The sequence below is a fragment of the Siniperca chuatsi genome, linkage group LG9 (assembly GCF_020085105.1).
Source record: "Siniperca chuatsi isolate FFG_IHB_CAS linkage group LG9, ASM2008510v1, whole genome shotgun sequence".
Lineage (NCBI taxonomy): Eukaryota > Metazoa > Chordata > Actinopteri > Centrarchiformes > Sinipercidae > Siniperca > Siniperca chuatsi.
This window is the reverse complement of record NC_058050.1, coordinates 5,207,762-5,233,178: the sequence shown is the minus strand read 5'-3', so window position 1 is coordinate 5,233,178 and position 25,417 is coordinate 5,207,762. Positions and strand designations below refer to the sequence as shown.

The following is a 25,417-nucleotide window of genomic DNA, read 5'->3' as shown; positions in this document are numbered from 1 at the left end:
GAGCAATACTTTGGCCTAAGTGGGGTTTTTTTACGTCTTAATACTAATGACACATTTCTGACCTGATTGGATGAAAGTACGATCCATAGACAAGCCTGCACCAATCAGCGACGTTACTGTACGACGCCACTATCCAATCACAAGCTCGGAAGTGAGGAGCGTGGCCCGCCCACACGCATCAGCCAGTAGTCTGGCCGAAACAACTGTCATTTAGAGTGAGTGGACATGATGGGGAAGATAGAGCGAGAGCTGGAAAACACGAATTAAACGTTTCAAGAAGTATCAAAAACAACTTTTAAAGTTACTTGTATAATGGTTACAGCTTACGTCGGCATGTGTTAGTATCTTTCAGGTAAGTTATCACCCAAAAAAATGCGTATTGGACCACCTTTTTTCACCTCGAGCGCATGAGTAGAAATTTTAAAAAAGGAAGCTAACGTTTTTTTTTTGCTAACAAGCTAATGTTTATCTTACTCCCCCCCACCACCACCTCCTCTTCCTCTAGAGAAGCAGCAGCTTTGGCAGGACGTCTTTCTTACTGCGACAGGAATTAAAGCCAGTTTCGGAGGATGTCAACCCCCAGCAACTCGCTTCAGCAGCCGAGGGTGAGACGCAGCAATGCGGGCTCCCCTGGCTCGTTCAACAACAGCAGCTGCCGTTTGCACCCCATCCGTGCCACTGTGCCCTACCAGCTCCTGCGTGGGGGTCAGAGCAGCCCGACGCGGGCGCAGACCCTCTACGGAGGAGCCACGAACAGCCGAGGCTCAAGTCCCCCCTCCAGCCCGACACTCAGTTCAGGAAGTGCAAATGCTAAGCAAAGACTGTCCCCCGAAAATAAGGACTCCTCCTGTCCCCCAGACTCTCCAGTTTCCAGAGGTAAAAACACTTATTTTAAACTGTTTGCCTTACATAGGCCAAGAAATGCCATGTCACCACGTGCTGTTGTCCACTGATAACTTGTCATGGTAACTTTTTTTGTTTGTTTGTTAATGTTACACTAACTGGTATACAATTAAATTTTAATTGTGCAAAGAATGGGTAAAATGTTATGTTTGAGAGGTATCCTGTAAGCCTGGAACAAAGTTGGCACTTGATTTGCAGAAGTTTGATGCATTAACTATTTAGCCTATGGTCCACTTACACAATTAGGCACTCATAAAGAGAATAGAGTGCACTATTGGCTCTCTTATTTCCTATGGACTTTTGACAGGAGAGAGGGGGAGGAGAGAATTGGCAGAAAAACGCTTTCAGTTGTAAAGGGAGCCACGTCAGTCCCAGTAGAAGCAGTGCTGAGCAAATGGTCAGGTGTTGCCTATTCTTTACTCCATACATGCAGCATAGAGTACTCTGCATATTCAGAACATATGCTGAGCCTCAGCACGTTGCCTTGCACATGGCTAACAGAGGCAAGTGCTATGTCCTGTCATGTCATGCTCAGCTGCTCCTTGGAAGTCATATGGGGACAAACTGAAGGAGGACATGAGAGTCCAGGCAGCCCTAAATCTGTAATTCCCAGCATTTCACTAAATTTCATTTATGTGACAGCCTCTCCTTCCAAATTTCAACACTGTGGCTGTTTTTTCAGAGCGGTAGCCGTATCCCATCGTAGGCCAGAGCAGCATTTTTTATTTTTTTTTTGCTGGAAGAATACTGCTTTTTTTTGTAAACCCTGTGTTTTTATGTTCAAAACACACACATAACCACACACTGTCTGGTGAGTGTTTGAGGCACATTGTGATATGGTAGTGTCTGAATACAGCTTTCTTTTCCAGTATCTGGTGACAAAAAGACTCATTCTAGTTCTGTTAATCTCTGTGGGTATTTCTGACTTCCAATGAAAAGCAACAGGTATTTTCACCACGATAGTCTTCTGTACTTAATGAGATTAGGTCACATATCGCCACACACTACACAGCTGGATAAATGCTACCTTCATTAGTCATGTTTCATAGTTTCTCCCTCTTACCTTAAACAAAAATGGCAGCCCTCTTGTCTCAGTGCAGCATGGTAATTATTGTGGAGTTGTGTCTGGAATTTTATGTTTGTGACATGCTTCACATTCCTTACTTCTTTGAATGAGATGACCTCCAACCTTGATCAGTGTACCATGCAAGGCAGGAAACAAAGTCTCTTCCACAACAACTGAGTAGGCAGAGTTACCAGGCATGACTACTTTCACCCGTGTTTGGCTAGCGGTTGCTGTTGATTTCCCACCCCAGTGGCATGCCAAGCATACCTCAGTCCTCTGAAAGGGACAACCTCTAACCCTGGCCAGTGTCCCATGTCAGTGATGATGATGATGGAGACTTTACCCTCCTTCATTGCTGTGACCTTACAGTCTAAACATGCATGGGAGGCCTCAGATGACGACTATGATCATGTCAATGTGGGGTTGGCGGCTAGCAGTCAAAAAATGCAAATTGTCATACTTCTATCAAGAAGCCAACAAGTATAACATTTTGAGCATGATTTCATCTTCATCTTTCATCACAGCAGTCTAGCTAGATGTGACTGAAGCAGTAGGCTTTGCACTTTGTAATTTATCATTCATTGTAGTACTTTGAACCCACTCACGACATAATGCTTGCCATTTGGTGGGAAATTCTGTCCAAAGTGCCTGAAAGTACCATCAATGTTAGTACCAGACAATGTCACACTGGGAATGGACTGCATTGGTGTTCAAGCAGTTCAGATCATAGCCTGATGATGGACAGAGTGAAGAGTATTATATTCGTATTATATTCCACATCATGACCTTTTAGGTTCACCAGCATGACATCATTCTCTTACCACACTGTCCCAACAATGAATGTCCCACTCCCTGTCAAAGTGCCAGCTGTGCTGAAACAGCCCTGCTTCATTGTCACCCATTCAAACTGCAGAGTAGGACCAAATGAAAATGTCCAAATCAGTTGACTCTGGTGGAACCGTGCTGAGTTTTCTGTAGCCTGCACATAACTGACTGTGTAGTATCTGGTTGAATCTTAACTTAAATGTTAAGTTTGCTCATTCTTCACTTCTCAGTTATACAAGTTGGAATTGTTAGCACTGTTAGCATACCTTCCTCATCCACTGGGATACACTCAAACTAGTCCAAGCTAGCTTGTTGTGGGAGGTACCCACTGGACTCAATGAGTGATGCTAATAATGCTAACAAGCCATTTCCTGACCAGCTGAGGGACCAATGATGAAACTCATAGCTTTAAAAGATCATAGCCAAAATTAATATCATCATTCGTCATTTAACTATGTTGTATGAAAGACACTCACTGCTGAAATTACTGCTTGCAATTAACACACTTTTCAGCTTGAGCAACTAATGTAGAACATTATTGGAATATGATACTGCAGGGTGGCCTAGTGGTTAAGTAGTATCAGTATAGAGTGCTGCAGGGATTACGTACTTTTGAAGGCCAACGCGGAAGTTAGCATTGCCCTGCTTCCCTCGACAATACATATTCAACCTTTATCACAAACAAGCTTTGTATTACTGTGAGCTGATCAGAGACCAACAACAAGAAAACAACAAACACTGTAGAATTTAAGATCTTCAAATGTAAAAAAACACATAAAATAAGTTTATTAAAATTTACTATAAACTAACTGGCAACTGTTAACACAAAACCCACCACTACACAGGTCTCTACAGGTGTAGAGGGAATTCTCTCCACACAACTGAGTTAAAATAGTTTGCAAGAGTGCGAGTATAAACACAACAAGGCTGTAAAGACGGAGTAGTGAGTAGACGAGTTTCTGTGTTTGGCGTGATGATGTTTAATGTACTCGACAACCTCTGTAGTCTCTTTTAGCCACTTGTTAGCAACCGCCTTTTAAAGACTCGTAAAGCTTCAAAATTATTTACTGACATATTTTATGTCGTAGAACAAAACGTGAAAATCTCTTAAGTTTGTGTTAACCACAGACATTATTTCAGGCATCTAACCAAAAATCCATTGACTTCAAGACAAGGGTACAGAAAGTGCAAAAATGCTAACTCCGGGTTTTAGGACGCATTCTTGCAGCACTCTATAATCGACACTGTATCCATTGTTTATATTTTCTCCATGCACCTCATAACAATGACCAAGCTTGCACAGTCTTTAGAGTCAAAAAGTGATTTCGTTCCAACTGTGATCACAAGATGAAGCTAAATTGTTGTGATTTTCCTTTCAACCAGTGTCGTGCAACATTGTGAAAACCTACAGGAAACCATTCTGCTATGGTTTACTGATTTAGACCACATGTTTGTTTTCACATTTGACTCTGCTCTACAGTTAATAAACCACCCATTTATCACTGGAAATGTTGAGACTTCCTCACAGCTTGTCGATTGCCCGGTGAAGGAAAGTTCCTATTAAAATTCACCCTGAAAATATTCCTTTTAATATCACATACACCACTTGCTCATCCCTGAAATCAGCAGATGGACTGCTTTGATGTCTTGGCTTCTTTCACACTGTTTCTTTTTTCTCATCAGGAGATTATTCTAGTCTGGCAAGTGGGGAGACAATGGAAAATAACCACAATCCCAGTTCTGAGAGCACTGGCTTGGCCTGTATCAATATTGATGGAAATTTTGCCTGCTTCCTTTGTCTACAATGCTTCGGGCAATTTTACTGTAGCCCAGTAAGCTTACTTAGGCAATACCTTTGGGTGGGTAGGCCTGTGTATTCTATGGACAAAGAACAACAATGAATGGCTGTGTAGTTCTGCTAGGATAGGGGTGCCTCGTAGATAGTTTAGTCTGTGTGTGTTAGTTTGTGTGTTCATGTTGGAAAGGCCTCTGCCTCAGCCTACTCTGACAAGGAATAGAGTAAATGACCATGTTTCCTGATCATCATGCAAATCCATTTTCTGTCTTTGACACGGAAATAAAGAAGCTGTAATTTACTTTTAGTAATCACACAAAGTGTAAATGAGGCTAATAAATTTAATCCAGTTCTTACTTCAGTCTCATGCTTTTCTCAAGATAATGTCTTTGTGTTTGCGTGTTTTGTAATTCTCTTTATGTTTTTTTTTTTTTTTTTTTTTTTGCTGCGTGTCACTGCAGGAATGTTGAGTGGATGCAGGCAGTATTGATGTGCATTGTGTTGTGGTTGTTTATGAGTTCTTATGTGGGTGGTGTGTGCTTAACTGCTCTGGCTCACAGCAGACTGCTCTCATAACATCAGATACTCCTGCTCAGCCATTTACATTTGCTTCAGGCCTCAGCTCTCAAGCCTGCCGTTTGCCCTGCACTTATGCTTATGTGATTAGAAATAGTGCAAGATTGCAAGGTCTCGTGTCAATAAAACACTGTTAATTGCAGTAGTTAACAGAGGTGAGGGCAAAGTGTTTATTATAATGTATTGTTTTTGGAGATATTGTCTAACTTTTTCCAACCAGGGGCCTGAGTAACAATTCTGTAATTGACTGAAATATATTTCTTTTCTTGCAGTGGTCAACCAATATGGGTTTTTCAATGGCCAATGCCGATATTTAGAGAGCAGGGCGGCAGATGGCCGATATATAATGCCAATATCCAAACAAAGACATGTATAATTCCATGCGCAGTACGGATTGATATACATGGTTATCTTAGCCATGAACATGTTTTTTTTTTTTTTTTTTTTTTTTATTAATTAATGAAATAGAAAAATACATTGGGTTACGCTGTAGATTTCAGAACGTGACTAGTATTTAATGGAGAGCGGGGTATGTCAGAAGCGACGTCATTCAACTGCATTATTCTATACATTATAAAATAATATATATATATATTAGCCAATAACGGTTTAAGATTAGATTTGCAGTCATTTAGGATGGGGAAACGTGTTAACATTTAGAAAAGACGATGGTGAAATTTAAACTCACAAGGCAGTACTAACATCGTTCAACAGCAGCCACACTGACAAGGCTACCTGCAGATGTGTCTGCAGACATTTTTGTTTTTTTGTTTATCGGCCTCGTTTGCGCAGGCATCGGCCGATGCCTGTTATCTCAAAATGCCAGATAATCTACCTACAATCCCTTTTTTGCTTCTACTACAACACATAGTTAAAGAAACCAGGCCAAGAAAACAAACTTATTTTGACAGTAAGACTTTGATTATGCAATTGCTTTTGGTTTCAGGTGAAAAACGTAAACCATTAGAGTTGTCATAATATGGCCCCCAGTTCTTGGTTACAGATTTGAACTGAGAGATTTATTACACAGTGACATTTTAATATGTTGAACTTAGTCTTATTGACCCAATCAGAAAAGTTGGCACATTGAATGTCAAATATGCCTCAGGGTGTCAGGGGAATATTGCTGACTTGTTACTGACGCCTTCATGGGTGTGGGTGTGTGCCTCGTCTTATTTCTTTATTCTTTCCCAATTCACAGCAGAAAGGTCCAAGTTGCAGGTTCGGAGTTCCAGTGCCATCCGGCGGACATCTTCCCTGGACGCCATCACAGGGCCATACCTCACCGGCCAGTGGCCTCGGGACACGCATGGACCCTACCCTTCCTGCATGAAAGACAAAGCCACACAGGTAACTACCATTCAGGGGGGGGGGAGACAATATCTTGGCTATAAGGGCCGAACAAGGGTGGGCCATATCATATTATTCATTATAATGGAGCTGCAAAGTGGGAGGAGCTGCTGATTCTGGAAGAGTTTTTCCCATTCTGTATTCCCATTTCAAAATGTTTTAACCAGTTTCTTCAATGTTACTTAACATAGAAACAGTCAAAAGTGCGAATCTGAGTGGTAGCAAATTTAAAACGCTTTGTCTTTTTATTTATGAACAAAACAGCGCCCTAGTTGCTGAATTCATCCAAAATTATCCCAAAATCCAAAAGTAAATTGGTTTAAGCTGCAGATCGTTTTGCCAGTTGATAGCGAAAGTTGTTGGTTTCAAAAATGGAACAACTTCGGTATGTAGGTGGCTTGATAACACTTATCTTCAGAGACATGCGGTTCCCTGGTATCCAAATGGTTGAAGTGCGCACATGGGAGAAGTTTGCAGGTCCAGAAAGTTTCTGCCAGAAAGCCTTACTACTTGGTTAGGTTCAGGCACCAAAACTACTTGGTTAGGTTTAGGAAAAAAGAAAAGCAGAAAGCCTTTCTGTCAGAAAGCTTGAGGTGAATACTACATGAGTACAGGGTCCATGGCTAAAAAAAACAAACAAAAAACAAACACAAAACTCTGAGACTAAGACAAGAGGTGCTACATTACACAACAATACGTCATCTTCTTGTAACCAAATAGATCTCGAGGCAAGATGTGTCATGATCTCTCTGATTCAGCTCAACAGGTGATGATGACTGATCGATCATCACATTGTACATTCGCTTTGTGTTAATTAATCAGAGAAGCAAGTTGCAACGTTGGGGGGAGGGGACACGGGACCTTCAGAGTTTTTACAAGTTTGGTTGTTACAAGTAGAGTCAAATGGTTTAATCAGTCATATTCAGGAGGGGATGTGTGAGGGAAAAGCTCACAGCGCAAGGAACACCAGGCTTTGTTTAATAATCATGAGTTGAATGTTGGTTTCTTTCATAGTGGCTGGTGAAGAAGAGAAATCTACAAGCTGTGGCCAATGATTTTGTTAGTTATCTCGTGGTGGAGTCTGCTGCCAATACAGGCCTAATATACTTTGCTGTAAATATTCTGAAATTCTCTCACAGCACTACATTTAATACATTATAACACTATAATTCATAAGGCTTATGTATGGATTTCACATTGAGCCTGACCACAGTATTCCTGGATAGCAGCCCACACATGATCACCCAGCAATGTTGCCATGTGACTGATGGCTAAATGCAGTTTTTCTCTAAGAGCTTAATTTTTGGGGGGTGTGGGTTTGTGTTAAGAAAGAATATTAACTATGTATGATCATGACGAGGACTGCTCCCTCTTTGCTAACAGAAGCCTTTCATGTTTCTGAATGAACACCGCCAAGCCTCATTTACATGGGCTTCGTCCCTTTAACCCCTCATTTGCCTTGCATTTCTTTGTGTGTAGGCTGGGGAAGTGGTGAGAGGGCCTTGTAAGATCTCTTGCAAGTGGCTCTATGCAGAGTAAACACCTCTAATTACAGGGCTCCTCTGCAGCACTGGAAAGACTGGCCAAGTATGGAAAATCAATTTGATAATTATCAGGTCTTAAACATGTTATTGCACAAAAACATCTGGGCACGTATACACAGTGATCTGTTTTTGGCACATTGTGATATTTGCCTGTGCTATATAGTGACATGGCCTCGATCATATTTCCCAGCCATTATGATCTGATTGAAGGCTGACCAAAATGAAAATCCAGTTAAGAGATTTATGTCTGTCAAAGCTGTAGATATTTGAGATGGGAAAACATTTGGCTGTGTTATAACGATGATGGGGGAGCGTGACACACTTGACAGTCCTTGAACGATTAAATGCACTCCCCCAAGTATAGTCAGAGACCACTTCCTGTTAACAAGCTATGCCTGGGCCCAGCTCATTTTTATAAGACAACAGCAAAATGCAGTCAAAAGGTCCCTGGCTTCTTTTGTTGTGCATTGCACCAGTTCAAGACAGCCTCTCCTTTTGAGCTGTAATGTACTCTTGCATGGAGGTGAAGTTATTTGCACCTGTCCCTTAGGCTATGGCTGAGGCGAGGAGAAATCCCACTGCTTACCACCTGGCCCTCGTGGCTGCACAGCCCGCCTGCCTTTTGTGTGGGAGTTGAGGAGCAGAGGGCCCATACATATGCTAATCACTGTTCCGGGATAGGTCTGTGTGCCCTAGGCCCTGTGGTTACAGAACACAGAATGTCTGTATGAAGATTAGGGCCCTGACACACCAAGCCGACCTCAAAGAACTAGCACTGACAAAGGCAGACTGATCAAACAGTTTGCGTCGCCTCACGTCTTCTGTTAAAAGTTGCACTTGAACACAAAACAAAGACTACAGCCGATGTCCAGCTGACCACTGAAATGCATATATGTTCTACGCCTGCATGAGAGGAAATAACTAATCAGCAGTCTGTATTTGTAATCTGAAAAACATAACGGAAAGACAAACAAAAGAAACTAGCCTTCTGTTTTTCACGTCTCTGTGAATCTGTTTAAACTGTGTCATTATAGGCCTGGAATATGAATTGAGAATATGTCTGATAAACATTTGGAACTGACACTGTAAAGTTGTGCTTTGCTTTGCTGACAGCTGCCGATAAAACCACTGGTGCCAAACACAAGTTACCCACAAATGCTTAATGACTCCCTGCCGTTGCCAGACATCTAACTTTCAGCTTGGTGTGTCAGGGTCTTTAGATAGACAAATGATTAGTCCTACTTTAGTGCTGTATTACATAGTATCGGCTATCACTGTGCCCCATTTTTGCATTATTGGTTTATCTGAATATAGATGAATGCAGTTTGAAGCAAGAACAAACAACAAAAATGTCTTTAGAAATGTATCCATTTTCTGGAATTCTCAGTGAGTTTCAGACATGCACGAGATAACAGATACACAAAGTCAATTCTCCAAATCAGAATGCATGTTCTCCTCATCTCTAAACCCCACCAAATCATAGCAGTGGCACTCTGCTCGCATGTCTCGGCATGCAATCTAAACAAACCAGCACAAATTCCACTGCAATTCTATTGAAGCAGTCATTATTTCCTGCTTTGGAACAGAGCTGGATTCTTGAGGATGTTGCCTGTATGTAACCCTTTGGGTGGGAATCATAATGGGAAGCAAGCTGCAGGCTATGGTAACAAAGTTTTATCTTCACAGCAGTACATTATCAGGTGTCAAGTCTACAAACCACACAACTCAGTGTGCTCTGAGGTAAATAAAGGTGGGTGTTCTTGTTAACAGACAATTTGTTTGGGGGAAACAGTCAATAAAGAAAGATAGCCTGCAGTATTTGTAACTGTCTTGATTACTATGTATACCTGGGGGGAAAATTAGGAGTTTAATTACAAACTGAGATATCCACCATAAAGACAAACATGACCCCAATGTGACACCCGTGGCCTGTTGACATCTATTAAAGTAATTTATCTTTCTTGAAATTTTAAACAAACCACTGATTAATGTAGAAAGTCCCTTTTTGTGTCTGAAACATTGAGTGTGTGGGAATTTTTATGAATGTCATATTTGTTTAAATGTCGTCTGGAATGCAAACACCTAGGGTACTTGCTGCAGGCTAAATTCTCATATTAACTGTAAAGTATTTCTTTTTTTGTGTACTGAAAGTTGCTGTCATCACTTTTAACAGTAAGTACGTATTCATTGCCATTCTTATTTAAAAGGATTAATTTGATTTTAAGGCTCATAAAAATGAGAATGAAGCAACACTTGGAGATGAAGGAACATATCACTTATAACTGAATTGAAATATGTCCAATAACACCACTTTGTCGTGTCAAAGTGACAATGAACCCCTACCTCGAACCTGATGCTCATGTGAAGGACTGTGCTTTTCATTTGAACCAGTATTGGCAAACCTATGAAAACCTATACATATCACTTGCTGCCAAATAAAAGCATTTCACATTTCATTGAGTTACAAGCGAGTAGCATTACCTATTTGACGTCATAGAACATCTGTGAGAACTTAGTTTTTCCTCAACGGTTAAGTCCACAACTCCATAAAGCCTCTCTGCCCTTTTAAAGCAATCTGCATTCTGTATGAACAGATTAGGCTGCAGCATCAAGTCTCTCAATGTTTGGCAGAGGCATCAAGCAGCACTAGCTATTCCATAGGCCATGCACAAAATGTTAATGCTAAAGGCTAGCTACACATCTTCCGTCCAGCGTGGCCAAACACAGTGGTCCCTTTTATGAGAGCACAAGCACCCATTTAATTCGCTGTCCATTTTCTGGGGAAACCAGCGCCAGCAATCCAGTGCAAACGGCTTCACCGTTGTTCCTCATTATTCACAGTGTGATATTCCATATCATAGGGCAAGGTTTGTGCGTTAGTTGGAGAGCCACAGAGGTTTTTCTGTTTGTGTGGGCTCAGACATAAGGCAGTGTGAAGAAACTGACATTTAAGATGTTTCGTACTACTGTGCTGACCATAAAACATCAGATGTTTGAGGATTTGTTTGAGGACCAGAGGCACTGTTGATAGGCATAATCAGGAGGAAGTATGTGGTTTCAGACAACCCTATGAAACATCCACAGTTTTCTGTTTTTGCATATATTTACATAACTTAACCGTTTCCTTGTTTATGCAGTAAAGGTCTAAAAGACATGTTCAGTGAGACAGAACTGCCTCTATGCTTTCTGGTAGAGAATGTTTTGTATATCAGATGTTTTCATACTGGTTCACTAACAACACAATTTCTCTGTAGACTCGTTGACTTGGTATAAGCCTAGCGTTGTGCTGTACATGTTCTGCCAAATCACAGTGGTGTATATAGGATAAATAGTAATAATTTTGTATATTAATTGAAATGACTGAAGGTGGAACTAGGTGGTGGGGAAACTAACACCAGCTGCTTGTAAAGTCCTTGTAAATGTCACCTGTGGCTGACACGGATGCCTCCTTGGCAGGTAACCATATATTATTTGGTAGCCCCGTAATTATTTTCTTGAGCTGTGTTTCGCTTGTGAAATAGCTGGTGGGTTTTTGAATGTTCTAGTCTGTTTAGCCTGTAGACAAAAGCAAGTTTTATGCCCTGCCATAGATGTAGTTATCTTAACCCGACTTACTAATGGAAGCAAAGATCAAAGATGCTGTGACTTTTTTTGTTTTTCTTGTTGAATGTAGTTATTTCCTTGGGGATGGTATCTCATGACTTTTTTTTCTCCATTTTGATTGATTCCACATTTTCTGTTTTTACTTTTGAGCACATGGCACTCCTTACCACTTTCACCCACATCTTTCTCAACTGCTTATCCAAACATTTTACATTTTAGGTATTTAGTTGATGCTCACATCCTGAGTGACTTCACAATGAGGTGGCACATTGGCTATTCATTGTCTTTATCAAGGACATTTCTAGAGTTTTTAGGAGAGGTTTTTGTATGAGCTTTTAGCTTTCTACCTCTCTTGCCCAAGCTTTTGTTTACTTTAAATGTATGTATATCTGAGTATATGTAGGTAAAAGTGTGTGTGTGTGTGTGTGTGTGTGTGTGTGTGTGTGTATATATATATATAAATGTCTGTGTGCACATCATCATTTATAACTTTATTATTAATGTGCAAACAAATATATAAAATAAAGGACATTTCAAGAGACACGTGACTCTTGATGCACATAGATTCAACAAGGATTACATCTGTGACCTTTCAGTTATCTGATCTCTGTAAACATTAGGCCACCCAGCCACGTACACAAATCTCAGAAACTGCAGGTTAGTTAATCTTAGCCTTTTAAGGGTGATGTAATTTATTCTATTTATATCTTTGCATCCACACACACAATGGAAACTTGTGTTTATGCTCTCGTGCAGGAGTACATCATACTCATGCAGCATGAAATAGGCTATTTGGTCGCCACAATGTCGTACAGTACATTTGGAGCATGTGTCAATAGTCACGAGGTGTATGTGTGTGTGTGTGTGTGTGTGTTTTAGATGAAGTGATATACAGTTGTATAACTGGTTGTGTCTGCGTGTATTTCTGTGTTTCAGACTCCAGGTCTCTGGATTGATGAGGGAGCAGAGCAGGGAAGTCCTCACCAGCGGTCAGCTTCCTGGGGCAGCTCAGACCACCTCAAAGAGGTAGATTCACCTGTCACAGCTGCTTCTGACAACAAACACCACAGACTGTGGATTAACACAGGGAGTAGTGTTAGCAATCCTGTCTGACTCTACGCTAGGCCAGATGGGCTTAAAACATACACAGCCAGTTCAAAGAGCATGTTTTTGTCATTTTTGAGGTTCATTCCATTTACTCAAAATGTGTTTTATTTGTCAGGGTCTGAGGTCAGCCTAAATATTATGCTCCTTAAGGTTGGTTTCCACTCCTGTCTATCTGCTGGGCTTGGTGGCCAGCCAGCCGACCACATGGAGCTATTAGGTCTCCAACTCTCCAGACCAGAGTCTAAATTTAACCTCCTTCTCCCCTGTTTCCCACTCAACTGCACCCTTGCATCTCATTATGGTCTGTTGTTTTTGAGAGACAGTGCAGGAGCTCCTCTCAAGGGTGAACAGCCATATTGTTTCCTATTTAGCTAGCACTGAGTAAACTGATTCAGGTTAACTCATGCTACTTAAAGACCTTACAGATGCCCCTGCAACACAATAGACATTGATATCTTTCTGTTTGCAGCACAAGATATGACATCTCTGTGTCAATATTTACTTCCAAAATATTAATAGCACACATGTCTTGGATTTTTGTTAGCTGACCAGAAAAAACTATAATTCAGAACCTTTTTACAACCAGATGTACTTCTACGTGCTGATCTTTACATTCCATAAATAACTTAATTTTATGACCAAAATGCTAAATATGGTGTTATTAAAGTTCCTAATACATTCAACTTCATAATACACAGGTATGGTAGGTAATGTGTTTTGGGCGGAACAGGCTTTGCCTTTTTGTTATTTTGTGTTATGTGAAAAGTGTAAGTGCCATCAAAGTGTTTTAGGGTTTTATTGTGAATAGATTTGGACATGGTGTGGATGTAAACTACCAGTAGTCACATTGCACTTAAGCAATGCCAACAGATATAAATGGGAGACAGGAAGAGACACATTTTAATAAATACAGCCACAAGAGATGCACAAAACCTATTTCCCAGCTATGGAGTGTGATCGCCTAAAATCTGATTGTTAGAATCAGATCTCATTAATCACATTCAAGTGTAAATGTAGCTATACACCATAACTATTATAAAGAGTATGGTCTAGACCTGCTCTATAGGAAAAGTGAAATGAGATAACTTCTGTTATCAATTGGCGCTATATAAATAAAATTGAATTGAACTAGGCCCGCTAGAAAAATGTAGTGTTCGACTTTCTACAGACAAAACCTGTCTTTCTCATCCTCTGAGATTACATCAGGATTGCCTGGACTTGTCATTATCGACTGCTGCGGTCACTCAATGAATGTAGTGAACTGTATTCTAGCTGTCTAACCTCTGCGATTACATGTGTGGGAGGACATCTATGAAAAAAGCAAGTCTCTTTTGTTGACTGTGTTGCCAGGATTACAGATCAGCATTGAAGACCACACCTTTGTCTGCATAGTACAACTGCGTCTGTTTGACTCACAAAGGGTATCCTGTTTTTTTGGCTGATACTGGGCCAGATGCAGAAACACCCATTGACCTAACTTGTTTCATCACCAGACATGCATGACTGATTACATGCACTATACTAGCCTTCAACACTGTACACGTCAAGTCAAATCTTTATGGGTGCACACAGTAGTGCATATTTTTGAGAAAAAGCCCAATAGTGCCATATTAATGCTGTAAGCCACATAAGAGAAGAAAGCCTCACAGCCATCCTAAAAATGATAATAAAGAACAAATATTAATTTGGCAAATAGCACAATATTCTTAGTAGTGTAGGTTGTCAATGCCTAAACGACTACCGCCCTGTAGCACTCACACCTATTGTTATGAAATGCTTTGAGCGGCTGGTCCTGGCACACCTAAAGGACTTCCTCCCATCCACACTGGACCCATACCAGTTTGCCTACCACAGCAATAGGAGCACAGAGGATGCAGTCTCCATGGCGCTGCACTCTGTACTCACACACTTGGACAATAAGAACACTTATGCACGAATGCTGTTTGTTGACTTCAGCTCTGCATTCAACACTGTCATCCCTTCCAAGTTAATCACCAAACTTGGAAACCTGGGCATTAACGCCTCCATTTGCAATTGGATTATGGACTTCCTGACAAACAGACCTCAGCTTGTTAGGTCAGGCCACAAATGCTCCACCACCATCACACTCAACACTGGCGTACCACAGGGCTGTGTGCTGAGCCCCTTCCTCTACTCCCTCTTCACACTCAACTGCAGGCCTGCACATGGATCTAACGCCATCATCAAGTTTGCAGATGATACTACGGTGATTGATCTCATCAGCAACAATGATGAGACTGCCTTCAGGGAGGAGGTCCAGCACCTGGCCACATGGTGCTCAGAGAATAACTTGCTCCTTAACACCTCCAAGACAAAGGAGCTCATCGTGGACTTCAGGAAGGAGAGAGGAGGCACACATAACCCCATCCACATTAACGGGGTGGCTGTTGAGCGTGTCTCCAGCTTCAAGTTCCTGGGGACCCATATTTTGGAGAACCTGTCCTGGACCACCAACACCGCCTGCCTGATCAAGAAGGCTCACCAGCGCCTCTTCTTCCTGAGGACACTGAAGAAGAACCAACTGTCCTTAGCTATCCTGGTGAACTTCTATCGCTGCACAGTAGAGAGCATCCTAACCAACTGTGTCACAGTCTGGTATGGGAACTCCTCTGCTGCAGAGCGCAAGGCACTGGAGCGCATCACAGGGACTCCACTTCCAGCCACTGAGGGCATCCAGAGGAAACACTGTCTGCGTTGAGCCCGCAGCATTCTTAAGGACTCCTCTCACCCCGCCCAGAGACTGTTTTCTCCCCTGCCTTCCGGCAGGCGCCTCAGGTGCCTCCGGACAGGGACCAGCAGACTGAGAAACAGTTTTTTTTCCCCCAGAGCTGTCTTCCTACTGAACTCTGCCCTCGCTGATTCCACTGTCCCCTCATATACCTTTTAAATGCTGCCATATTGTTTTTGCTACATGTACCACATGTTCATTTGCACTACCGGACTATTTATTTATACATAAACTGCATCATTTGCACTCCAGTACTATGTACTGAATACTGCAATACCTCATCTATTTCTGTCCATAATTTGTACTACTTAATATTCATTGCACTACTGTTCTGCCCAGTCCAATTAATTATTGTACATATAGTACCACTTGTAAAATATTTTCATAATGTTGCTCTATCCTGCATTTATGCACACACTTTATATCCTGCACTTGCTTATTGCACTTCTGGTTAGACCTAAACTGCATTTTGTTGCCTTGTACTTGTACATGTGTAATGACAATAAAGTTGAATCTAATCTAATCTAAGTCATTGTTCTCCCAGCTGCTGTAAAAAGGACGGACAGTTACATCAATAAAAATGCTTCACGTCCGTTAAATTATTAATAGAAGTTCATTTGTAGCCAACGGTTAAATGCATGGGAGTACAGCTGGAGCGATTAGTCAAACCAAACATTTGATAGTTCTAGCTTCTGAAGTGTGAGAATTTAAAGCTTTTTCTTGTCTTAACCTTATCGTAAATTGAATATCTTTGGGTTTTGGACTGTTGGTCGGACAAAACAAGAAATTTTAAAAACCTCTCCTTGGGCTTTAGGAAATAGCAACAGGCATTTTTCACAGTTTATGTATGTTTTATACACCGAATAGTTAATTTTAGAAAATAATTCCCAGATTAATCAATTATAAAAATAATGATTAGTTGCAGCCCTACATGGGAGCAGATATGCTAATCACCTTCTGACTTCATTCATTTCACTAATGGGAAAAGTTAAAATTGTTGACAGAAATATTGCTATCATGACTCAATTGTGGTCTGTCATTTGCTGAAGTGATGTTACTTTTCTTCCAGCAGATTGCTAAACTGAGACTGCAGCTGCAGCGCAGCAAACAGGTCAGCCGACAGAGCAAAGACAGGGAGCAGAGCTCACTGCAGCAGGCGCAGCATGGCATTGCATGCCAACCGCTGGTGAGTTATTCATGTCAATATTCATGCCTTGCCAAAGTGAGTCAGGTGAAAACATTAACTAACTCTGACTGCAAGATTTTACCCTGACAGCGATGATAAGGTAGCTTAGCAGCCAAGTAAAAAAACATACAAATGAAACCAACCATATCACAGCTTAGAAGATAAGAGAACTTAAAATGACTATACCAGGGTTAAGCAAGGTGGCTTTCTACATTACACATAGTGAAAGTGCTTGTATAATGTTATAGCATGTTCTTTTAGGCTTGCGTGTAGGCCATATTTGATCATAATCAGTCCCCGTTCTGACCAGTAGTGTCAAAAGAGGAGAGGAGAGAGGGAATGTGTCTGGGCATGCCCTGTTCTCTCCTTGTTTGCAGTTCATTCATTAACAGATGCCCAGCAACAGTACACATCCACCACTGTGGGAAAATTAACATAAACAGTGATATATGCAATGCTTTATACCACAGTCATGCCTGTGTTTTTGTTCCCTGTGACATTTAATCCCACTTCAGCAACATGTATTTAAACTGAACGCCTCCACCCATTAAATATCTCATGAAACTGGATCAGTGACAATTCAATACCGCAAGCAGTTTTTGGTGTCACAGAGTGAAAGACATATGCAGTATTGTGTATTTAATGGCACAATTGATCTGAATGTCTCTCGGTGTGTGGGGAGTGTGTTTTTTGAGTAGATATTATTTTGATGTGTACATAATTTTGTCTTTCCAGTACAAGGGAACTTCATCAGCCTTGTTGGCAATGCCTGTGCCAAAATCTTTCATATGCAGAGTGCCGAGCAGTGTGGAGGGCATCAACCACGAGCTAGAAAATGTGTTTATCAGAGAGGACTGGCAGCAGGGGATACAGGTATGGATGTGTATACACACCAGCAATGGGTCAAGCTGTTTTTAAAAAGTATTCAAAGTGCTTGTTGGACTGCAAATATGTGAGATTAGTGTATATCACATAGTACAAGTTTAATTTGCTTGTATTATATCTGATGAACTCACGTGATACTACCTAATTTGTTCTTTTGCAGTAAAGTTTTATCATCTTTTGTCCCAGTTGGGTTTAATGTCAGATTCATGTCATATTGTACAGACTGTAAATACAAGCAGCCAAGTGGGGAGAAATTGTTCATGGCAGCTTCCTAGTTGTAATTATGAGTAGGACGTAAAAGGAATTTCTGACAGCTAAAATATCTCAAAAATAATTACATAATTGTCAACAAAATGGTTGCAAAGCCACCAATGCTGACAGTTAAGTGCATGAATGAAATGCAGCTAATTAAAAAGGAGCCCCATACTGTATATAGCATACACAGTTTGTCTTTAGTACGTTATCCGGTTAACTTGTTAGCAAATTGCTACAAGTATGTAACCCAAATTTAGGATTTAGTTCTATTTATCTGGTGTGAGTACAGGGCTGGCATTGGGGGTAACCATCTTGCAACATTGTGCAAAGGCCCCCAAGTCATAACAATGGGAGTTTTTCCCATTCTTCCATTCTGCTGACACGGGGTGAATGCAGCAAAAGCCACAGTCTGTGATCCAAATGTAAACAAAAGCGCATCACCATCAAAACCAAAACACAGGATTGGAACTTGCCATCACTTTTAAATTGATTGTAATAAAAGACAGTCAGAGACTAAAGGGCAACGCACACTGGTGGTGTATAACACACGGCAAACACCCACACCCAAATAGCTTTTTAGGCTATCCTTAAAATTTATTACATGCACGCAAACACAGTTTTGTAAAGTCACTTGCAGTATTGTGCACCATACTGTCAGACAGCATATATTCTCACTCACACTGAATTAAATCGCTTGGAGGCAAGGGGGTAATTCTTGTCTGATGTGGGGTCGTAAACCTTGGCAGGTCTGTAAAGCTTCCCTCTTAGAAAGTCTCAGTAACACACACACACACAAACACACAGTTTAAACACACATACAAACATACATACCACTACAGATTTACAGCCTGCTGTGCACTAAACCTTTTTTCCCCCTACTCTCCAATTTGAATCAGCGGTACCAAAGCAGAACGCTTTGCACATCACACTGTTCATCTACTGTCAAGTATTACCATCTGGTGTGGTGTTTGCTTCTCCAATTGCCCTTTTAAACAGACAAATACACCAGAGGCCTTTCAGTTCCAGTCATTCTTAGATTTAGGACATTTTTAGCTGATGCTCTTAACCCTCGAGTGACATCGTCCAGTAAGCAAGCAGGTATGCAGGTATTTGCACAGGAACGCTCAGTTCACATGGGATTTTCAAGGACACATTGGCTGTTACGGGTGATTGAATGTGACCTTTGAGTGATTCTCTCAAAACGCTAAGCAACACCACCATTTTAGGATCCATGTACATTACCTCTGACCTCACAGGCCATGGATGTGGTAGATGGCCGCCGCGCCCCCTTCCCTCCGCATCACTACAGCAACAGTGGGGACACACGTGACACGGACACACAGGCCCCTTCAAGTGGTGACTCCAGCCCGTTGCACCGCCCCCGCAGCTCTGACCACCTCCACTCCCCTGATGGAAGCCCCTGTTCTGCAGAGGAAATTGACAAAGGTGTGCCTTTGTTTGACACACGCAGCATTAGTGTTCAGTGCATTAAAGGGGAACCATTTTACACATCTGTTTACAGGTTTTGGGCAGTGTGCAAAAAGTTGTATAAAGCCTTTTGTGGCTCCATAGGGAGCTGCGCAAAATCTGATAAATTGCCTCAAGTGATGTCACTTGAATCAGAGTTGGTTAGGGCTGAAAAAAATATAGGGTTTAAAAAGAAGCAAGCTTTAGCCCGCTCCTCATCTCTGCTTGAGGCTACATTAGCCACTACTAGCATAACCAGAAATACTTTATACACACCTGAATCTCTGACTGAACTGTCAGCAGTTAAGTTGCATTGGGGGTAATGTAGGCTCCAGGTTTTGACAAGGAAGAAGAATGCACGGGGGGGAAAAGATATCTCTGCTTCTCCTGCTGTTTTATTTATTTTTTTATTTTTGACTGTCCAACATGAGTCTGACATGTACACTTTTAAGAAATAATATAAGCAACAAGGAGTTTTATTGATTTCACTGCTATGCAGAGCTGTTACTTGTATTTATATTTGAGTATTTTATTGGTCAAGTGCTATTTTCATGCATCTTAAAATTATCGATTAAGTTACTTAGTGTCCTTTGGTCTTTAAAAACATTGACAAAGAGACATGGACAACACCATGCATAAAAACTAGCCCAGGGTATTGAACCTCAATACTTTTTCGGTTAGGTTTTTATAATAATATGTTATATTCTTTACTGTATTTCCAGACAGTGTGTGCAGTTCTCCTCTCCCCAAGTTTGCCACTTCTCCCAAACCAAACAACAGCTACATGTTCAAACGGGAACCTCCAGAGGGCTGTGAGAGAGTCAAAGTGTTTGAAGAGATGGTGTAAGTATTTTTTCTCATTTTTCATATTACTCTGTTTAATGTTTTTAAATGCACCCTTATATTTGACAACTTGCTACTGCACAGTTGTGCTTCTGTCGGAGTGTACAGATCATTAAAAGAAAAACAATAGATACAGTTTACTGTACTATTTCATGGACTCTGCGATCCTGTTAGAGGATAGTACAACAAAGCTAACGAGCTTATTTGCATTGTGGGTGGCAAGGATGAGGGCAAAATGGCTTTGTAGGATAAACAACTTGCATTTAATCAAAACAGTAACGTATAACTAGAAAATAATAAGCAAAAATACTGAGCTCAACTTCTTTTGTCTTCAGGTCTGGCAAATCAAAAGGCTTCCCTCTCTTTTCGTGCCCTGACAAAAACAAGGTGAACTTCATTCCCAGGGGCTCAGCCTTCTGCCCTGTCAAACTCCTCTGCTCCTCCCTCTTCTCCCCCGTCTCTTCTTCGTCCTGCTCCTCCGCCAACCTCGGTCTCCATGGCAACGACAGCCCAGGGCCTCAGGTGACCCCGACTCTGCCCACTGCACCACTAGCTACCTTTCCGGCCTCCGCTGACTGGAGCACCGACACAAGCGCAGGCACAGGCACAAGCACAGGCATAAGCACAGGCATAAACACAGACAACAGCACAGACAGCCAGAGCCCCGACGCAGATGTGGGGAAAGATGGCTCGGCACAAGTACTCCTCACCAGCTAGTCCTCAGGTATTCATGAGCAAACCACCTACAGCTAAAACATTTCAGCTAGTCAGGTGGTATGGTTTTAAAACAAAGAAAGAAAAAAAACCCAAAAAATCCTTGCACTCCGTTAATCCTAACGTTAGCCAGCAGGGAGTGCCCAAGGTCTAGAAATGACAAACACATAGGAGGATAATGGTACCAGCATCCTGCTGCACAAGCATTTCTGCTCGGTCCCAGTGTTTGTCCCGCTGTCGGTGAACTCTGATGTTTTATCAAGAAAGCTTGATGGTTTGATCATTGTCGTCCAGACTTAAGAGTGTGCTGACCTTGGGCACAGACACCCTTCACCCATCACTAACCTAGCCTTCTTCTCTATACCGTGACCGCATCCATAACAAAAATAGCTTTGCTTTCTTTTGCAAAAAATAGAAATCACTGCTCAAATTATTATTACATAATGCCTGCAGTTTTATCAAGATTAAATTTAAAAGGAAAAATCCTAAACTTTCACAAGAAAGAAGGTATCAGAGAAACACATTCTACTCATGTTATCTAACCAGCTTATTAGCTGTTCAGTGTTCAGCGAGCTAACATCTAAAATACATATACTTAATCTTTTTGACAGGATGGGAAATGCTCGATTCATATTTTAAACATATCAGTCAGAAAACATTACCCCACATTAACCACAGTGTTTGCACTTGTTAAGACCTGGCTCAGAATGATACAGGCCATGGCCTATTTTTTTCTTTGTTTATTTTAAAATATTTGTAGCACAGTGTCCATGTGAAACCAGCAGTTTCTTGAATGCAGGCTCTACCCAACAGGCCTACAAGCCAAGACCTAGATCTGCATTTCTAGTTTGATCACTATTAATCTTGGGTTAGCTCAAGACAAAATGCCAATCAGCTGTTTTTCAGTATAACCAATAACAAAGCATACAACTCCCCCATTGCCTTGTTTTATTGCCCCACACTACACAGAACAGTAACTCAGGTCATGTGGAATGTACTTGCTTGTACTATGTTGCCTTTCCCCAGTGTTTATGACTTTCTTCTACAGAAAGACATTCCAGTCTTTTGCAGAAATGTTTTATTTTTTTCCCTGGAGAGGGAGATTATTACGGACTGAATCAACTTATTGATGTCACAGCTTGTGACAGATGAATTTTGCATTGACCTGTTCAGGTTAGAGTTTCAGGTGCTATGACACATTCCAGAGATCGCAGTTGCATTGATCAACCGTGAGTACTCATGTAAACCCAACTAGCTACATAAGCTACACCCTCCCAAAATGAGAAGTTGACAAATATGTTGTTTGTTTCACCCCTTTTGTTGAATATGTACCAAAGCAAATTACAAAACAATGAAAGGCCTGTCATGTATTAGGGACACAAGAGGCACCGTTTTTGTGCCAGAAGCAGAATGTTTATGTGCACTTTGTTTTGTTTATAAACAGTTAAGCGACATAAACACTGGTTCATAGTGTTTCAAAAACAGGCGATAATCGTTACACCAAGCTTAAGCACTTACTTGGGAGTGAGATGATAATCACAATTTTTATTTTAGACCAATTTGTAAGTTAATTGATTGAGTGCAATTGATTTTTGTTTGAGGTAAAGCTACACTAACAATTTTTGTGTAACACAGTTTGGCTCAATATACAGATCCAACCAGATGTGCCCTAACGTCACCTGCTCAAGTTGTGTCATCAGAACATGTAGAAGTAAAAAAAATAAATAAATAAAAACACACAAAAAAACATACGACCGATTTTAGTAAACTAATAAATGTTTCATTCCAAAACTTTGGTCTTTGAAGCCACTTGCACACAGAAACACACATATGAACAATATGCAACACATTCCACACAAATTAAGTTAACACTCTCTTCTGCTTGCAGCTCTCAAGAGTTTTCAATTATACTAATTCTGACTTTATTCACAAGCTCATTGTGCAGTGCAGTTAAGAAATGGTTGCCATGTTTGGCAATGATGATTCAGTTCTCCTGTGTATTACGCATTTTTATGTAGATCTTGTGTGTGTTTTTCAATAAAGAAAACAAAAACTCTATTTTTGGATTGGTATGTAATCTTTTCAAAGGCCATAGACAGACACATCGACAAGTAATATCCGTATTCAGAAGCATAGCATTTATAAACAAATAGGAGTGAAGGTAAGGCAATCAATGTATTTGGTTATGATTTAAATATTAACAAATGTCACATGGCTTGAACATCAAAAATGACACAAGGCTAAGTTACAAGAAAATAAATTCACAATAAATTGTAATATACTGTATAAGGAGTCCAATAATAATCATTGAGGTTCTATATTGTTGACTTGTGATTAGATTAAGGCATTTACTTTGATATATATGTTCAATTTATGCAGCATTGTAGTCAAAATCAGTAGAATATGATTGTATTTTCATGATTATCCAGTTAGTTTGGCTCTACACTGAAAACTGCATATATTGCACATGAAAGCCAATAACTGCGCTAACTAAATACGTGTCCAAATGATAAATGATGAAAAGTCTCACATTAATATAAACATATTGATGATTCAATCACACTTTTACTGGATGATATAAAACAAGGCATGCAACATGCAATAATAAACGAGTGATATGTGTATTTCTAGTTATGGACTATATTCCAAAGGGGATCACAAGTACAGCATGTAGCAAACAAATTTAAAAGCTTAAATCTTAAAAAGGAGTCTAAAGAAAGAGAGAAAGAAACAACTTCAGGATGTATCCATTTCACCCGTTTCAAATGTGGTCTGAAATAGTTGCCAATAATTCTGATCAGTTAACCTGCTTGGAGTGTTGTATAGATGGCAGAAAAATATACTTTTATTTTTGAATATTTCTGTGATGCATTAACTTCACTCAACATGTTACATTATTTTGTAAACACATGATTGCACTGTGATCTTTGTCATGTTTGTTGCGAGATACAACAGTGGAAAGAAAGCATAGTTTTGCCTGTTGGCAATTTTCAGTAATAAGGATCAGAAATAAAGCATGAATGCTACTAGAGACTACAGGTTTCCAAGGCAGCTACTGTCAAAGGCTTTTTGTTCCAAACTCATAATGAGGTATCCATGCTAAACATTAAACGTTTAACCCAGTCAAATAGCCAACAGGCTTAATAATAATAAGGTCGTCTTGTAAATGTTTCTTTTCTTTCACATTGGAAAGGACGAGAGCTGGTAGTTGTCAGTGGGACACTTAGAGCAGCGTAATACTGCCACCATGAGAAAGATCAGTTTCTTGTTATGACAGGAAAATTTCTCTTGTTATAACGAGATATTTGTCTCATAATAAACTTTTCTTATTATAATGACATTTCAAAGTATCTTTTTATAATAAGAAACATGTCTTATCATAGTACAGTATGTCATTATAACAAGGGACCTTTTCTATATTGTTATAACAAGAAAAAGATCAAGTTAGGTCTGCAACTATTGATGATTTTCATTATTGATTAACATGCCGATTATTTTCTCAATTAACTGTTTTATTATTTTAAGTGAAAATGCCCATTATAATGTCCCAGGGTGTAAGATGACATGTATTGAATTTGCTTGATTTTCCAGTCCAAAAACCATAGATGTTCAGTTTTACTGCCATATATGATAAAGAAAAGCAGTAAATCTTCATATTTGAAAAGCTGGAACCAGAAAATATTTGGCATTGTTGCTTGAAAAATGACTGAAATAACCAGTGGTGGAGAGCTTAGGTACAGTTCTGAGATACTTAGTATTTCCATTTTCTCCTACTTTATACTTCTACTCCACTACAATTCAGAATGAAATAATGTAGTTTTTCTCCACTACATTTATGTGATAACTTCAGTTACTAGTTACTTTGCAGACTCACATTATTGTTACAAAATATAATCAACAAATAAATTATGACGTATTATTATAAGTTAAGATATGATAAGATAAAACTTTATTGATCCCCAGGGGGAAATTCACAAGCTACTAAGCTGTATCTAAAGTTATTAATTTTGCAGCTGGTAAATGTGGGGCTAATTTAAAGTGTACACGTTAATCTATCAATAATTATAATCCAAAACTATAATATACATTATCCTGAAAATAGTCATCCTGCATAATGAGTACTTTCACTTTTGGTACTTTCAAGTATATTTTGATGCTAATACTTTTGTACTTTTACTTAAGTAAAAGATCTCAGTACTTCTTCCACCACTGGAAATAACTGACCGATTATCAAAATAGTTGCTGATTAAATTCTGCTGATTAATTGACTAATTGTTTCAGCTCCATATGTAGCGATAAACATAGAGAAGACATTTGAGTGTGTGGCTGGTCAGATTTGTCTCTGGTCACGGTGGCAGCTATATTCTGCTTTGCCCACGAACAAATGTACCCATTTAAGATCACCATCACGCTGAGAAACTAAGCGTTGTGAAGTTCATGCTCTGTGTCAGTTTTGCCGACCGCATCGGGATTGGAGAGGGGGTCCAAGTCAGCAAACAGGTTGAACCATGCTGAGAGGTCTTTGGACGTCCCCGCTGTCTCTGTAAAA

General features: G+C 40.3%; 2 protein-coding genes across 6 annotated transcripts in view; one reads left to right on the top strand and one right to left on the bottom strand.

Moving 5' to 3' along the window:
* The first annotated feature begins 191 nt into the window (after positions 1 to 191).
* LOC122881680 (glucocorticoid-induced transcript 1 protein) lies at positions 192 to 22,926 on the top strand. 4 transcript variants are annotated; one of them, XM_044208190.1, is made up of 9 exons: positions 192 to 352; positions 506 to 876; positions 6,370 to 6,515; positions 12,599 to 12,688; positions 16,591 to 16,704; positions 17,440 to 17,577; positions 19,101 to 19,290; positions 20,034 to 20,154; positions 20,490 to 22,926. In XM_044208190.1, the coding sequence occupies exons 2-9, from the start codon at positions 570 to 572 to the stop codon at positions 20,869 to 20,871; spliced, it is 1,488 nt and encodes a 495-aa protein (XP_044064125.1). In that variant the 5' UTR covers positions 192 to 352; positions 506 to 569; the 3' UTR covers positions 20,872 to 22,926. The 4 variants fall into 4 exon arrangements, with proteins under 4 accessions (XP_044064125.1, XP_044064124.1, XP_044064123.1 ...); XM_044208189.1 differs by having other exon boundaries at positions 6,367 to 6,515; XM_044208188.1 differs by having other exon boundaries at positions 6,367 to 6,515; positions 16,588 to 16,704.
* ica1 (islet cell autoantigen 1) overlaps positions 22,923 to 25,417 on the bottom strand; it is a 15,502-nt gene continuing 13,007 nt past the window's right edge. For both annotated transcript variants that reach the window (XM_044208191.1, XM_044208194.1), the window contains one exon: positions 22,923 to 25,409. In XM_044208191.1, coding sequence (XP_044064126.1) covers positions 25,288 to 25,409 — 122 coding nt within the window. In that variant the 3' untranslated portion in view covers positions 22,923 to 25,287. The remainder of the gene's footprint in view (positions 25,410 to 25,417) is intronic.